General features: G+C 27.4%; 3 protein-coding genes across 4 annotated transcripts in view; 2 read left to right on the forward strand and 1 right to left on the reverse strand.

The window, feature by feature from the left end:
• LOC100160494 (28S ribosomal protein S33, mitochondrial) overlaps positions 1-7,168 on the forward strand; it is a 17,392-nt gene extending 10,224 nt beyond the window's left edge. The window contains exons 1-3 of one of the 2 annotated variants that reach the window (XM_008189935.3): positions 6,507-6,542; positions 6,610-6,738; positions 6,814-7,064. In XM_008189935.3, coding sequence (XP_008188157.1) covers positions 6,616-6,738; positions 6,814-7,038 — 348 coding nt within the window. In that variant the 5' untranslated portion in view covers positions 6,507-6,542; positions 6,610-6,615 and the 3' untranslated portion in view covers positions 7,039-7,064. Of the gene's footprint in view, positions 1-6,506; positions 6,543-6,609; positions 6,739-6,813 lie in introns of those variants that run through there. The other variant, XM_001949140.5, reaches the window with a different exon arrangement.
• LOC100165211 (protein FAM160B1) lies at positions 2,195-5,982 on the reverse strand. The gene is made up of 13 exons (XM_001946495.5): positions 5,828-5,982; positions 5,541-5,690; positions 4,725-4,937; positions 4,536-4,661; positions 4,361-4,468; positions 4,090-4,283; positions 3,883-3,952; positions 3,654-3,816; positions 3,441-3,571; positions 3,158-3,360; positions 2,858-3,074; positions 2,525-2,778; positions 2,195-2,462 (listed from the first exon to the last, which is right to left on the reverse strand). Exons 1-13 carry the CDS (start codon positions 5,870-5,872, stop codon positions 2,357-2,359), a joined length of 1,980 nt encoding a protein of 659 aa, XP_001946530.2. The 5' UTR covers positions 5,873-5,982; the 3' UTR covers positions 2,195-2,356.
• Positions 7,169-9,973: 2,805 nt separating the features above from the next.
• LOC100167322 (carcinine transporter) lies at positions 9,974-15,514 on the forward strand. Its single transcript, XM_001946441.5, has 10 exons — positions 9,974-10,336; positions 10,439-10,547; positions 13,475-13,578; positions 13,663-13,817; positions 13,879-14,047; positions 14,207-14,333; positions 14,412-14,530; positions 14,604-14,818; positions 14,906-15,084; positions 15,155-15,514. Exons 1-10 carry the CDS (start codon positions 10,176-10,178, stop codon positions 15,287-15,289), a joined length of 1,473 nt encoding a protein of 490 aa, XP_001946476.1. The 5' UTR covers positions 9,974-10,175; the 3' UTR covers positions 15,290-15,514.
• Positions 15,515-17,414: the final 1,900 nt, after the last annotated feature.

Below are 17,414 nucleotides of genomic sequence, written 5' to 3' on the forward strand. Positions count from 1 at the left end.
ACGAGTCTGTGTTGAATAATTTTGCACTTGGAACGCAGTTTTTAAATTGTTGGATTGAGCTTCTCCACTTAATAATTCCCAATTCGAGCACTGCATAAGACGTATAATGAAGAAAAAAGTCAGCATTTAAGTAAAATATTTACTGCGGTCCTCTCCACCATCTTGCAGGCCAAGTGGCTGACTCTTGCTCTATAAATTTGATGCTTTAACTTTTAACTATAATTAATAAACTGTAGTATGTTCTTGTACATATATTTGCTATGTTTTATATGTGTTGGACAAAGACAACATATTCAGATACCAGACGTCCTTTTTTTAAAATAACGTTTATTGATAATATATTTTACAATCTATACTAAACGTACTTTATGGATGTACTATCTAAGGAATCAATGTTGATGGGGCGAGGAGGAAGGAAGTAGTGTAGAAAGTGTACAGTAGAGCTACCTGTACATGAATTTAGCATAACTGTATAGGTAAATAATTTAGATATCATTGAAAAGATCTCTTGATTAATTTTGTTTGAAGCGCTTGTTTGGATTGCTTTGAAGTATTTTTGAGAGCAGGTTTTAATGACATTGCAATTTGGAATTAAGTGTCAAATAGAAAATGGGTATGGTCTTTTTGATAGTATCGACATTGTGTAGGATTATCCTACTATTCCTACACAGGTGTACCTTGCAAAATGTTGTCCAATACTCCGCAAATCTAAACTTTAAACGCTTATAACTAACGATCTACTTATCCAAAAATGTATAAATTGAAATAATCGAAATAATTTTCTGATTTGGAATTTGAAATAAAATATACATATAGTGTCATTCAAATATTAAAGTAAAAAACTTAAAAAATTATAACGATAAAAATAGTAAAAAAAGGAACTTAATATAAAGATAATTTTACATGACTTCTCAAGTGAGGATTGGAAATACCCTATTATTCTAGTGAAGTATTGTTTCAAAAATCATGATTTGAAATTTCAATCTCATCCCAGTAATGCAGTTCACATTACCTTCGTTAGTTTTAATATGGACGGACCTATCATAGTACCATCATACCTGAGCCCTTTGTGTTTTTTTCTATATTTAAATTTTATGACAGGTTATGAGAATTTTTAAATTGAAATTTTTTTCATACCTTTAAATTTTTTTGAATTAGAACCTCCAACACAACACAGAAATTAACCTTTGAATTTGATAATGGGTAAATTTACTCTAATACTGTAACAAACAAAGCTTAACGTGCACTTCTGAAAGTAAATTTACTATTTAAATCATTTAGTGCATGAACACACTGTCCGGTTTGACTGCGACTTACTGCGGTTTATGGTAACCACAGTAGTTATTTTAGTTTAGTGTGGTCGGTCTAATTCAAACCGATGTACTTTGATCAAACCAGACAACTGGATGATTTCTATCGATGTGGATATAATTTTGTGAGAAACTAGACAGTGTGTTGCCAGTCTTAAAATAAGAAGACAACAAATGCAGGAGTGGCCATGTGGCATCCACTAACCAAATTCATTATGACAGTCGACTCTCGCAGCAACTTTAACAGTGTTAAATTATTATTTTTCTACTGAAAATAACAATACAATAATATTTTTATTTCTGAAAACTCTATTTGTGCAGTTTTCCTCAGTACTATTTGTATTTTGTATACATTCTTGTCTAGTCATTACTATCCATGAAAGGGAACAGAAAAAAGTCTCAAATAATAATTTCTCAATTCCAAAAAAAAGTATCAGTGAAAAAATATCAATATAACTTTAAAATATTAAAAAATATTGACTTTAATACATAAATAAAAATAATTATCCTGTACAATATGTTAAGTTGAAAACTAATTACTAAAATTAGATATGCAATAGCAATGACGAATATAATTAGTTGGATCAGTCCAATCCGTTCCGAGTGCGTCAACAAAAAAAATTACTAAACTATGCTTGAAGCATATTTTAAAACTATAGCTTAAAATTAAGTTTTTTTTCAGCGAGGGTCGAGACTTTAATTCTCAGGTCTTATTTCATTGAGGTGTATATTCCCATCATCACCAATGAATTACAGTAACAAGAGTATCAAGTAGATACAATTTTATATTATACACTGTCAGAGTACCAAACATACATACATTTTCTTATAAAAAAATGTAGCATTATGATAAAGTTCTAGCCTATAACAAATAATGTATTCAATACAGATTATTAATATATTTATTTATAAATAATATATAATATAATAGTAAACACAATTGGAACATAGTGTACCATGAAATCTAGGGTTTACACTATAGGTTTCTATAATTCATTATAGATCTATTGTAAATAAACTTAAATAAATAGATTCTTTAATTTTTATTAAGCTGAGTTTGAATGATGATACTTCACAAATAGTACTGCTACCAATTCTTTACACAATTCTTCTAAAATCACCGCATTGTTAAATAGTATTACTTCAGAATCCCTGAAAAAGAAAATGATAAACATTATCATTGTCTATTTATTGTAGGCACTTAACAATTTTACTTTTCTTTTAATAGTTTGATTGAAGTACTATTTAAAATGCGTTTTCTTGCTTGAATCAACTCTTCATTATAATTTGGGAATGCTAATATCTTCTTATGTAGTTCTTTAAGTACATGACACAGTATCGTGTACAATGATGGTACATTACGTTTTAACGGTAATGTTGAATTTAATAAGTATTCATGTAGATATGGATGAGGTAAAGAACTTAAAAATATTAATATTATTTTTAACTGTAGGGTAGTTGATGAGTTCTAAAAAATATTTAAAATATAAATACAGTTACTTTATATTTAAAAACATGACTTATAATAATTATATAATAATAATAACTTGATTAGGGATGTTGCTGATTTTTTCAAAAATCATTCTTAAAAATGGCCCCTGGTCAAAATCATATAGTTGAACTGAATCTAATGCTTCAGTAGGCCAATCTAATTTTGTACATCTATCAAAAATATTCTCATAGTTATTCTTCACATTTGTTATGTGATCTTTAAATGTATGTAATTGGTCTGAGTGTAGGTTTTGAGGAATCAATGCTAGCAACCTAAACATTTAATAAAAAAAAAAAAATACAAGACAAATTAATGATTATTTTATGTTTATTTAAATATTAAATTATTAATATACCGGTTAATTATTCTATCAATACTTGAAGGTGCAAGAGTTCGACTAGTGTTAATATTATTTTCATTTGACAGTAATTTTTTTTCTCTTTCGTCTTCTTCATCGCTCCATGTTCCTGATGTACATCTTTCATAATAGTTTCTATTATTGACAAATCGTAATATTATAAAATCCAAAACTTCTTTATCTGAATCAATTAATACATCCTTTAATAAAAAGTAAAATTATATTAATGACAATAGTAATACAAATCATACTAATAATAACTAATAAATATAAGAAGTACTATAAAAAAATTGAGAATGTTGAAAACAAAAATATCATCTGTATTGGAAGACAATTTTATTAAAATGTCTATTGGCGTTTGTTTATTGTAATAAGAACAATCAAGCTCTGACCGTAACCAATAATTCATTGCTGCAAATAAAATAAATTCTCAAGTAACTATATCAATTTAACTATTAGTAAATGCCAATAACGTTAAGCTAACAATACCTACTATAATTTAAAGGTGTATGGTCCGCTGCTTTGTAGATTTTTTTTAACAAAAAAACATAAGAAGGCGATATTTGCTCTGGAGTATCAAATAATTTAATAAAAAATAATAATCTTAATGATTCACACAATGAATAAGATATTTTTAACTGACCATCTCTTATGACCTAAAAATAAAATAATATCGAGTTACTTAACATTTTTAACATTATTTATACAAGTAAGAAACATACCTCAGTAATAAAATTTAACCAACAAAAAAATTTTGTGACATCGTTTGAATAAGTGGCATTGTAATCATCCCTATATAAAAATATTGTGACCATTAAATATTTAAAATGCATTTGGATTAAATTTGTTTCACAATACACATGAATTACCTATATTTCTAAACATATCTTAATAGAAATTATTTTAAATTAATACTCATTTCCGCTCACCTCCAATTTAATTCAATTGTTTCTAGTCCATTGTAATCTAATGTAGTCGGTAAAGCACAAAACAGATTTCTGAAATGTTCACTTAATGTTGAACATAGTCTAGTTTTACTAATTATGAAGTCTATCACATTTTCATCATTTAATTTAGTCAGCAGCAGTATACAATTACAACATTTATAGTATACATCTGTATTCTAAGAAAAATTATCTATATTAATAATAATTAACAGTATTTAAAATACATGTTATAATCTCTTTAAAATATACAAACCTTGGTATTGATGTATGTCAATACACAATCCAATAAATTTAATCTGTTAAATGTTCTTGATTCTGTTGATGGTGCCTTAGATTCTTTCAAATGATACATATTGGCTTCCTAATAAATGGTATTTTTAAATTTACTTCAAACAGATAAAATTTATATGTATAAGTATATATATTACACATGAAAAAAACATAATTGAAATATTTTGTTGATTGTTTAACAGTGTACACAGCATGTATAAAAAGTGAATCTGATCTTGTTGGTGTTTATTATACAAAACACTGTCGCATAAACTAATTAGCCTCTAAAAAAAAAAAATATAAAATTAATAAGTACAGTTTCTTAAAATAAATCTTGGAACACATACTTGAATAGTGACAAAAAAAGACGGATGAGCTAATACTGGATTTCTTAATTGACTGATAAGATTTGTCATATATTTTAATACTAATATCCTAATACCAATTAATTTTTCTTTTTCTGCTATAACTGCTAGCATATTAAATAGATCATTTTTCAATACATATTCCATGCATAAGTTAGTGGCGGTTTCTTCATTTTTGTCTTCACATAGTAATATCTAAAATAATATAATATATGTATATTGTTTTGACATTATATAGTACTTTTCATTTTCTCAGGATTATCCTGGGATAAGCACCCCATTTATATTAATGTTTATCAACATAGACATAGTTATAAGGTATTAGATGATAATATAATCTCCAACAATACGCCACTGTCTACCTATTTATAATTGTTTAAATAAATTTATGAATTCAGATTTATTTACTGTTTTTCTCACGCAGTATTCTTTAATTTAATTAAATTATATTTATCATTATAATGTAGTCCAACTAATCTTTTAACTGTCTGCTAAGGTAATAATACCTATAATCAGCTTAAAATGTATAATAGTTTCAAAATGCCTGTTGTGGCTAGGAGCGTTGGCTTCTCTCAGTCGTGCATTGCCACTGAGAGTAAGTAATGTCTACAGCTTCTAGCTATCGGATGGGTGACCACCTGGGTTCTTAGTAGTTAAAACCTTGCCACATACACGTGTTGCTTACCTACCGTAAGAACACCTTACCATACGCGTACCACCCTTACTAACCATAGTTCATAACCTCAACAAAAGCTAATGGCCAGTCAACGGGCTTAAGTTCAATAAAAAAAAAAATACCTGTTGTACGATTTCCAGATGGCCAGGTACATTGGTTTCTTCTATGTGAGTTTGGGAAAATTGTCCATCTGTAGTCCACTCTAAGTAATTAACCATAAATTTTTCCCAATGATAAATGAAATTTTCAAATGCAGGCGTTGGTGGGGCAATCTATAATACATTTTCAATATACTGAATATTCAAAGTAAATATTATGAGTAAAGTGTTACCTTTACTGGTGCACTAAACAATAATTGTATTTGCAAATAATAATTCACTTTAAATAAAACAATTTTTTCACAACTTACTGTATCCACAACTGAATCTAAAATTGTATTTAATACTGGCATCATGTTTATAAATTTTGTTTTATTTATAATACAATATTTACAATAAATTATTAATTTATGATTATTCTACTACTCATACTACTAAAGAATAAACGTCTATGGACAACACAGTATTCTTATCAATTTGAATACGTTTATATATGATAAGACATTGGTATTTGGTATATTTTTTAATGTTGGATCCATGGTATTTGGTATATTATATATTTTGTATTTTGTAGGTTATACACAGTTTAAACATAGATAATAATAATATTATTATATATATAAAAATTGTCTTTATCGTACACAGACACGGACTTAGCATTGTTTTTGCATTTGTCTTAGCATTGTTCTATAGTCTTAGTACGTGTACACATATTTCTATATAGTACTATAGTATTTTTACCACAGACTATATTTTCATATAGTCTGTGTTATTACCACGGCTATAGATAGTACTATCTTTAATCGATTACTATAGTCATGTTGGATTGATATATATATATATATATAGTATTATATAGAAGTCTGTTATATTATCAGTCTTACACCGTAAACTTTTTGATAGATACTATCTTATCTAATATCTTGCTCACAGCACGATTTAAGATAGTACTATCGTGGCTCATAGTAAACAAAATTTGGTTAAAATTTAAAACTATATTAAGCTAAATTAAACCAAAAAGTTAAAGTAATATAATATAATATATATTATAATAATACCTCTTAATTTAATTGTAATATTGTATATTGTCTAGATTATAATGCGGTTTTACAAGTATTGTGATTTAGTCAACGCTAATACTAACTATGCAAATCGGATGAAGATGCTCAGCAATCGTATTTTTGGTGATGTTGTACGGCCAACTAATGAAAAATCTATGAGGGTACCTAACTTATTTTAATATCAATTTCTTAATATCTAATTATATAATTAATTTTTATATTTTTAAAATATTCAGGTAGTGAAAATGTTTAGTGAAGAACCATTATACAAAAAAGAAAATGTTATAAACTACTATCCTCGTCATATAGAGACAGGATTATTAATGAAGAAACTCCGAGAATATGGTTTGTTTAGAGATGAACATCAAGACTTTATTGAAGAAATGAGAAGACTCAAAGCTCTTAGGGGAAAAGTGTTTGTTAAAGGAGAAAAAAAAAGAAAAGCAAAGAGTATTTTATAACATCAGTCATTCAAAGTTGCATTTTTGTATTAAAAATTACCAATATGTTCTTAGAATTGTGTATTTATGTCCAATCAATTTTTCTTAGAAAAGTTTTTGTAGTTATGTGTTAATAAAAATATGATTATGATTAATTAATTAATTTTGTTATATCTTTATATTTTATTTTTTGGTATAACCTATAATTCTACAAGTGACATTTTTTAAAACCTGAACTCATTATTCTTCTCAAAATTAAGAGGACATGGCATTTGCATGTTTTGCCTCCGTCTTTCAACTTACAAGTACTTAACATACCAAATTGCACGCTCAGCAGATCAAGTTAAACTCCGTTACTTTAAAAATTAAAAGGACGTAATACCCGTATGTGTTGTCTCCTTACAAGCGCATAACATAGAAAATTTTATGCTCAGCAGAACACGTTAGTTTAAAAATTTAAAAGTAGGATTATTATCAAGGCAATCTTGGGCTTTTTATTATATTTTAATTTTAAAGCAAGTTATGAGTATTTTAAGATGTACAAACAATTTAAAATTTTAAAATACTTAAAATTAAAATATCATAAGAAGCTCATGATATTGCCTAGATTTATAATAGGTAAATTAACTCAAATTTTTAATTTAACGGTGTTAAACGTGATCTGCTGAGCATAAAATTTGCTATGTTTAATGTTACACGTTTGTAAGCCGAAGACAACACATGCGGGTACCACATCCTCTTAACACCAGTGGCACAACTAAGTAGTAGGGTTGTGCCCCCCCCCCTCCACCCCTTGAATTATTTTTTATTTTCTTACAAATTCTGTGTAGTATATAGTTGTTTACTTGTAAATTTGTTTAGCAATTTGAAACATAGTTGTGTAATGTATATAGTATATTTATTATTTAAATATATTATATGAGCCCAAATTTTTTTCCAATATGCATTATCTATAAACAAAAGGTAAACAATTTGAGTTTTTAATTTAAAGATTTGGGCACGCATTGTTTCCACCAAAATAAGATGAAAAAATTGGTACTTTAGGGGTTCAAAAGTATATAATATGTCTAGGTATACTAGACTGACATACCGTCTCCACTCGAATCGTTTTTCTTATACAGTGATATTATATCATTGAATTCAAATTTAATGCCATCCATTATACAGTGACCCATTTGTAATCTACTGTACAGCAGAGCGACATCCACTTGCCCTGCTTTTTTTAATATAACAAGTTTTAAAATAAAAATTATTCAAAAATGATAAAGGGGGCTGCAGCTCACGTATTTTTCATACGTTTTAGACCAATAAGAGGTGGTAAATTACACATACTTCGGAATGTCCGATTTAAATTTTGTATACATGTTTGAATTCATTGATGAAATATCTAGGTTTCTTAGGAAGTCGATTTTCAATTTTCAATTTAAAATGACCTTAAAATAACCATTTTTTTTTAGAAATCCCATCAAATAATTGCATTACATTTGTATTTATTTTGGGCACATCTGATTTTAAATAAAAAAAGTGATTCCTAAGAAACATAGTCTAGAAGTTTATAAATTCAACCATTTTTTCAAAATTAAAATCTGTCAAACCAAATTTTTCCAGTTTTGTCTAGCTTATTGGTCTAAAAGTTACTTCTTTTCATTGACTGGAGCCCCCTCCAGTTCCCTTAAGGTTTATTTTATGATATGGAATTTAAATATATTTAAAAACACAATAACATACAAAATTAATGTTTAGATTGGTCAAATCTACATTAGTTTTGACTTTTGTCAAAACCGGCTTCAGCCCCCATAAATAATATTTTTTTTACATAAACTAGTAAAAATATTATTTAATACAAATCTTTTAACAAAATTTAAACCAGACCACTTGTAGACGGTAGTATTTGATAAAAATGTTTTCTTTTAACAGATTCTACTAATAAATTAATATATTTATGTACCTATGCAATTGTAAGGAGCATTTGAAACAATTTTAAATGTTGAGAGGTTTTTACCTCACACACTAACGAGTAACTAATTTAAATAAAAATTTCTAAAATTATATAACAAATAAAAAATTTGTTATAGAAAAAATGTTTGTTGCCAAAAATTGCTTAGTTAAAATAAAAGAAAATTTTGATATTGATTATATTAAACATAATAGGTACAGATGCAAATTATATGGAGGCTAGATAAATATTTGGAGGGGGACTAAACAAATATTTGGGGAGGCTAAGCTCCCTCCTAGCCACGACACAACATAAATGATTCTTAGCAAAGGCTATGATACTAAGTATTATTTATAATAATTTATATTTATATTTTATTGCTATTAGATAGGAACTGTAATATTTTTTTTTACTAATACTTGTTACTATCTAACGATGGGTAATTTAAATTAATTTTCGAAAAATTTTGTTTTTTGAAAACATTGCATTTATGATATTATTAGATAATATTTAATTATTTAATTAGTATATACTCTTAATTCTTATCATATATTACTGTTATTGAATTTTGACTTTTGAGTCAATACCGGCTTACCGTAGTACGATGGAATAGGTCCGTGCCACTTCGTGGTATTATATAATAGGTAATAACTAAAATTAATCTAAATGTTTTTAATATGTCATTCTGACATTGTGTATATAAAATCCACACGAAATATGTTTTTGTATTAGGTACTTACAATAAAATAATTAAAATCGTTATTTTTCGTTTAAATACCAAATACCGTCCAAATTTGAACTTAAAATGTCTATAAAAAAAACTAAATTCACTTTCCCACCAGTAAGTTATTGAAGTTAAAAATCGTTGAGATCTTTTTCTATTATAAACCGTGTCTACAGTACCTATAATAGACACAAAAGAAAAACATACATAATATATGATACATTGGAAAATCAATACATTCATCGCACCTCTGAATCTAAAATGATTCTGTACGTATTCTATCCAATAATACGATATTAATAGTGATATTAGAACTATACCTGCTTAATAAAAAAAATCCTATTAACGATAGCTCCATAGGCTGTATTATATAATTGCTTTATAAAAGAAGAAAAAAGAGGGAGCTAAATTAACTTGTACCACGCCAATGTGTATATAAGCATTTTCATTAGAGCATCGGCCATACGTCTTTTCGGTCATTTTTTAAACTGTTTAAAAATGGATTTCGATAAAATCTTAATAGACTTTGGTGAATATGGCTTGTACCAAAAACGGTTAATCTGGTTAGTCGTTTTACCATGTGTTTTGCCATGTGGATTTCATGCTTATAATCAACTATTCATGGCTTCCATTCCCGAACATTGGTGTAAAGATGAAGAGTAAGTATAAAATATAATATATATATATTGTATTGAGTATTCAATAGATTAATATATGATTAGTATTTTATTTTATAATTAAATGATATGCTTTACTTTCAGACATATTAATCATACATCTAAAATTAATCAGTGTTTGGATTCAATGAATAACACGTGCAAATTCTGGGATTATGACCACAGTCGATATTTATCTACAATTGTGACTGAAGTAAATTTAAATAATCAACTTTTAATTAAAAAACAAATTGTTAGTTTTTAATAAATTGCTTAATGTTGTTAAACAGTAAATTATTAATATATTAGGTATCCAATATAATAGGCTTTGGCTATTGCGATATATTAGAGCCCTATACTTAGGAATTTTGAGGCCCGGGGATATTTTTTTGGTAGGGCCCTTAAATTAAATTATAAATTTAGTTTATTTTTGAAAAGTCGCTTTCATATATTATTCAGTTTATATTTTAAAATTATAAGTAAATTATACCATATAAGTCTATAAGTAATTATTTAATGTTGATTGATATAAATAGAACTTTATTACTGTAGGTATTACAGTAATATATAGACCCCCTAATTATGTCGGGGCCTGGAGCTGCTGCCCACCTAGCCACCACCTCTCAAGTAGGGCTCTGGCCGATATTACTTATTTTCGAATTTAGAATAGCACCTACGACCTACCTAATGTTGTTATAACTTATACCTATTAGTACCTACATCGCTACGTTGCGATCGCGTACCTATATAGACAATAGTTGTTTAATGTTTTAAATAATGTATCTAATTACTGTTAATTTTATTCAAATAATTTCTAAGAAATGAGAACTTGAAATTTATGAATTTTATTTTTCCTGATTACAAAATGTATTTTACCTTAGTTAAAACATAGGTAGGTACATTGACATTGTACATATTTTTAAATCCCACTTTATTAATCATTGATGCGCATTAAATTATTTTTGAATAGTACATCCTAATTAAAAGACCCCTCTGCTTATACATAAACAAAACGTTTTCAAACCTTTTGAAATTTGATCATTACCTACTCTTTTAATTCAATGATTGAAAGATAGATACTACAACAGTAATAATCATTATAGAATGAACAATTTTTACCTACATAAAGTTAATTAAAAAGCGAAAAAATAAAAAAGTTGAGGAACAATAAATTATAATATATACTTCCTCCCATATGTAGTACACATTTCAGTTATAGTAGGTAGGTCATTATAATAATATAATATATTCTATAAATGTATGTCTGTACAGTACAGTATTTTAGTAAAGGTATCTAATAATATAATATGAGTAGTACCTATATATAACGTATAGGTATATCATATACCGTATATGAATATTTCATTCTGATTCGTTATAATCACGTTGTGCTTAAATTGAATCTCTATAATAAAGTAGTATATTTCTATTATTATAGTTTTTAAACCGTTTTTTTTGCAAAATACGAACATAAAATAATATGATATATCAAATATCAATGAAGTATCATACATTCTTACTAGGTATTGGAGAAAATATTGCATAAACCTAGAAGCCCATAGTTATAGCCCATAGCCAATAGGAGGTAGGTACTTCCTTCTATTTATAGATTATAGGTATCTAAGTGAGCCAGCAGTTATCAAGTGGCCCATTCTCATTTTTTTGAATGTTTATCAGCACAACTTTGACATGATTTTATCCAAATTAATTTAATCAATTCTATCTCCATAGCAACATGATACCGAATAATTTTTGATATTAATGATAACAATACGTACAAAATACGTAATCAAAAAAATTTTGTTACCAAAACTACTTTTTCGTTTTTATTTGGAAATCTTTAAATGTCATTAATATCACAAAAGTAAGCAACTAAATTGAAAATGTTCACTTTCAATAATCTTATCAATAAATTCATATGAATTGATCATTTCAATCATAATTGTAAATTTGTAGTTATTTAGTTTTTGGCGAAACAATTATTAGACAATTTTAAAAACATCTGGTGAATCGGACCCCCTCAAAACACCAAGAAGTAACAGGAAAAATTATAAGTTTCGCTATAATTTGAAGTACAATGAACAAATTTTAACACTGAAAGTTAAATCTTTGAAATTAAACCAAATTTCTTTAAGAAAATTATTTAATAACAATTTTATATTTCTAAATTTCTAAATGTAGCTTATATTGCTTATATTAAGAATAAACAGAGAAAAAAAATTGTTATGCTCAAAAATAGGTCAAACTATTTGAAAAAATGCAATTTAGTGGTACACTTCAAAACTAGAAATGATCTAAGTGGTTTGTAATTAAAATAAAATGTCTGGACCACTTTTTAGAACAAAAAAAAAGTATAAAAAACTTTAAAAAATCATGAATAGGTAGTTGTATTCATACGTTTAGATTATATATTCCAAGTTTCAATCGGTTGATCAAATAGATTCTTCGGAGTCTTAAAAAATATAGGTACCAAAAACACCATGTAAAAACCTATTAAAAAAGTTCGAATGCCATTATGCAATGCAATACTGCTACAAACTGCATCATTACGTGTACCTACCAGTTAACTTCATATTTACATAAATCTAAACTCTACATTAAAATTTAACACATAGATGTGTAGAGTTGAAATTAAATGGGTGCTAAAATAGTATGTGAGACTTTTTTTCAAAACTATTCTTTTCAAAACTGCCTAATGCGTATAGGTATAAACAGTCCTTTTATAGCCGCACAGGATCGGAAAATAAAAATGTAATATTATAAATAATTATTTAACATTGGTCAGAATACCCAAGTACCAGGGGCGGATCTGAAGCTTGCTTAAGGGGGTGGCGAGTAGGAATATTTTTGAGTGAATAAGGTATGTATAAAGTAGAATAAAAATTGTATTTCTATATTAATTAATAATTTAACTTATATGCGTTCATATGAGGACATTGAGAACCCAAGTTCAGTTTAAATGCTCTGAACAAACATTGATTAATAATTATTGTAATTTATATGATTAGTTAATTAATTTATATTATAAATTAATGAACCTAGATGTGTATTAATAATAATACCTATGTGATGTTAACACGCTTAAAAGTCAAAATCTTATTTTAATTTAGTTTGATGGTATACTATACAAATTATTTTCAGTGGGATTTAGTATGTTCAAAACAGTTTTATCCAACTTTTGCCTTAACAATATTTGGTCTTAGTGGTTTATTTGGTATGTTGCTATTTGGATTTATTCAAGATGGGTTAGTATAAATGTTTTTCTTTATGTAGGTATTCTGTGATATAAAGTCCTTTTCTCTGATTCCGTATTTGTATTTAAACTATAGGCTTGGGAGACGACCAGCGTTTTTCATTTATCTATTTATCGAGTGTATATTTGGTATAGCTACTGCATTTGCCAATGATTTTTGGACGTGGTTAATCTTCAGAATCGGAGTAGGATTTACTGTACCAGCAATTTTAGCAACTCCTAATGTGCTCCGTAAGACAAAACACAAATTTTCAGAAATCTAAATGTTTTACATACCATTATTTAAATACAGCTATAGAATTTGTTGGCCCAGCTCATCGGACTACATGTATTCTACTTACCAACATTGCTCATTCCATCGGTATGGTTATTCTATCATTAGTCTTGTATGCTTTTCGCGATTGGCGTCAACTTGCTTTGGCTACATCTTTACCATTTACTGTTTATTTTCTTTACTGGTGGTAAGTAAAAATACCTATATATATTTTTATTTTAAATTATATATGTTAATTAAATTCACAACTGTATATACAATATAATATAATATATGTCATACAACATTTTACGTTTAAACATTAAACCTATGTATATTAATTAACTAATAGTTTCATTAATTATAGGAGTTTTCCTGAATCCCCAAGATGGCTTTTGGCATGCGGAAAGTTTGAAAAAGCCAAATCAATTTTATTAAAAATGGCTAAAGTAAATGGAAAAGATATTTCTTTGCATTATATGGACCAATTAAAGGTATATTCAGTACCTATATATTCGATATTTTTGAAAATAAACATTATATGTATGTTTTTATAATATTATGACAATAAGATTAAGTATGAAGAGGAATTTAATAATCAAAAAAGTAAAACAATCAAGAAATATAATGTATTTCATCTATTCAGGACACCGAATTTACGTTTGAAAACAATTGCAATAACTTTTATATGGTATTTTTTTTTATCATTAGGTCCCTATAATTAGTTTAAATGTAATTATCACTACGTATTTTTTTTCACTAAGGTTTGTTAACACTACTGTTTATGTTGGACTTTCTTATTATGCACCAGCTCTAAGTTCTGATGAACATTTAAACTTTTTTTTGGCCGGAGCTGTTGAATTGCCCACATACATAGTACTATGGCCTGCGATGGAAAAATTTGGCAGAAAAAGTTTACTGCATATTAGTATGTTGATTGGAGGGTGTGCTTGTTTAGCTGCTACGTTTCCCATTCTAGGTTTGCAAATAAACCCACTATACCTATACATAGTTACTAATTTAAGCGTGGTATGATTTTAGAACTATATATATTTTATTTTTTTAGATGATCAGTGGACCTTAATAATGTTTTGTATTGGAAAAATGGGAATTTCGTCGTCTTATGTTATTCTTTCTTTATTTGCTCCAGAACTATATCCAACTGTTGTTAGAGGTTTGGGAATAAGCGTTAGTTCAGTAGCTGGTATGATCGGACCTGTTGGACTTCCTGTCATTAACTATGTGGTATAATTTATTTAAAAAAATATTATATGTTAAATCAATTGTTAAATGTTGTAAATATCATGTTAATTAGGGAATGGGCTCTCAATTATCACTCATTGTAATGGGCGTCTTGCAAATAATTGGTGCTTTTGTTACACTTATTTTACCAGAAACGAAAAATTGTCATTTGCCACAAACATTGGATGACGGAGAAGAGTACAAGTGATAAGTAAATAATCACATTTCAATTTATTTATGAAAATAATAATATGTACATTTTCAATTCTTTACGTGGTGTGCCTAATTTAAAATGTTATCAAGTTGTATATTCTTTTATATTATATAAAACAGAGCCCTTTTTTACTTATATAATAAATTATAAATATAATATAGTATACAGTAGTCATTATTGGTATCCATCAATAATAGTAATGTACAACTCAAATAGATTTAATACTAAATAAAAGAATCTTATATAAAAGTAAAGTACATGAACATTTTGTTTTGAAAAAAATGAGGCAACATCTTCAAGATTATTTGAATAATATATAGGTTGTGTACTTGTGTATGGTCGATACTTTAGTACTTCACAGTACCTACTTTATACTCACTGCAATGCATACTATATCTACCTATTGCAGGCTATTAAACCTTTGTGTACGTATACGTAGCATGCACCTAAGTATAGTTTATACTTTGCCAGTAAAATTCTATTCATACAATCGTCTTTGACTATTTGACACATACATATTGAAATACTTTCTATGAATATACTATTATACTTTATAGCTGTTTTATCCGATTCCACGGGAGTGTGAATAAACTTTTTTTTTAATTTGACAGGAAAAACCAATCACTTCAGTTTTTCAGTAACAGAATAGTATTCGGAATAAATACCCCCAAGGAAAATATGCGTGCAATAAATAATTTAAATTGTATTGTTTATCTCAAATTTAGCACCTTACGCCTCCGATTCCTTGTTTACAATTTCTAGAACCCAATCCCTTCAATTCTAAATTATCCTACTCGTTTTTCATATGAAATCATAATGGGATACCCCCTCATAGACGCCCCTGACTTAACCACTTATATTACTTCACTTAAATATTTAAATATTTATTATAATTGTCAGTACTAAAACAGTTATCTTCCCTTTTTTAATTAAAAGAAAATATCGTTATATTAAATGCGCTCAAACTCTCAAACGCTAATAAATTGTAAATGACAACAATCACCGGTGCCTATGACCGACTAGCCGAGTAAAGACCATATTGGCAATATTCACTACGATTTATGACGCAGGTTAGATTAGGCTATATACACTGATAACTGTTCACCTACTACTCTTATTAATCATGGTGGTCAAACGGTGAGGGGATGAGGGGATAGATCCCCCCATGAATTTTTTTTCAATATTTTAACAATTTATAATTAAGTATAATATTTTATAATGCATTAAATGTTGTTCTATTTTTTTTCTAAAAACAAATTATGAACTATTGTAAATGTTGACAGAATGTCAGAATATGTTTATACGTGTTTATATGACATGACTATATTATTATCTAGACTCATATCTAAGAACTAGGATATTATTATTATTATTAATATTTAGTTGTTTACACAAAATATAATATGGGAATTATCTATCGACTCGATATTATCCCACTCGATCATCGAGAATTCTCAATAACAACTAGCTCTACACTTTCCCAGAACATACGGGCGATATATTTTACAATATTACGTACCTCCAGCCACCAAGCCCGGATTAAGGGGGGGGGGGGGCATGGCAAGTTAGAATTTATTTAGGCGCCTCTAATTTGTCCGTTAGTTTTTTTGTTATAGGCTATGTAACACTTATTAAATCACCTAAAAAAAATCGATTATTATTTAGCAAGGAAAAAAGATTGTAAATTATAATTTATAAATAAAGTGATATATAAATACATTATTCATTATTTATTGCTATATGTCTAATATGTCATATATGTCTATATGTGCTATATATCTAATATGTTTTTAAATGAGGCCCTTGTACGAAAAAAAAATATTAAATAATATACAATGTGTTCCAGGGTGAAGTGACCGGCCAACGTCATAATATGAAAGTATACCAAAAATTATGAAAAAATACCCTTTAAAAATTGAATCTAACTTTTATTTTTTTAGTTATGAGAAATTAACTTCTTTTTATCAAAACCATGCGTATCACGCATTTGTTTATGTATCTTCAAAACTTTTCAACATTTTGACATAATTTTATTTTTATTTTAAAGCTATTTAATTGTCCTATCACCTGACATACGCAATTAAACCCAGAAATGTGCTAATTATTTTTATTACATTTT

Source organism: Acyrthosiphon pisum, chromosome A1 (genome assembly GCF_005508785.2).
Source record: "Acyrthosiphon pisum isolate AL4f chromosome A1, pea_aphid_22Mar2018_4r6ur, whole genome shotgun sequence".
Taxonomy (NCBI): Eukaryota; Metazoa; Arthropoda; class Insecta; order Hemiptera; family Aphididae; genus Acyrthosiphon; species Acyrthosiphon pisum.

What these genes read in the sequence shown, in the direction of transcription:
- LOC100165211 (XM_001946495.5), bottom strand. Translation starts at nt 5,872, where the DNA reads ATGATGCCAGTATTAAATACAATTTTAGATTCAGTTGTGGATACA. An exon ending in TAGATTCAGTTGTGGATACA is followed by an intron (nt 5,691 to 5,827) that starts GTAAGTTGTGAA and finishes AATGTATTATAG; the next exon opens with ATTGCCCCACCAACGCCTGC. An exon ending in GGTTAAATTTTATTACTGAG is followed by an intron (nt 3,817 to 3,882) that starts GTATGTTTCTTA and finishes TTTTATTTTTAG; the next exon opens with GTCATAAGAGATGGTCAGTT.
- LOC100167322 (XM_001946441.5), top strand. Translation starts at nt 10,176, where the DNA reads ATGGATTTCGATAAAATCTTAATAGACTTTGGTGAATATGGCTTGTAC. An exon ending in AGCAACTCCTAATGTGCTCC is followed by an intron (nt 13,818 to 13,878) that starts GTAAGACAAAAC and finishes ATTTAAATACAG; the next exon opens with CTATAGAATTTGTTGGCCCA. An exon ending in ATTGCAATAACTTTTATATG is followed by an intron (nt 14,531 to 14,603) that starts GTATTTTTTTTT and finishes TTTTTCACTAAG; the next exon opens with GTTTGTTAACACTACTGTTT.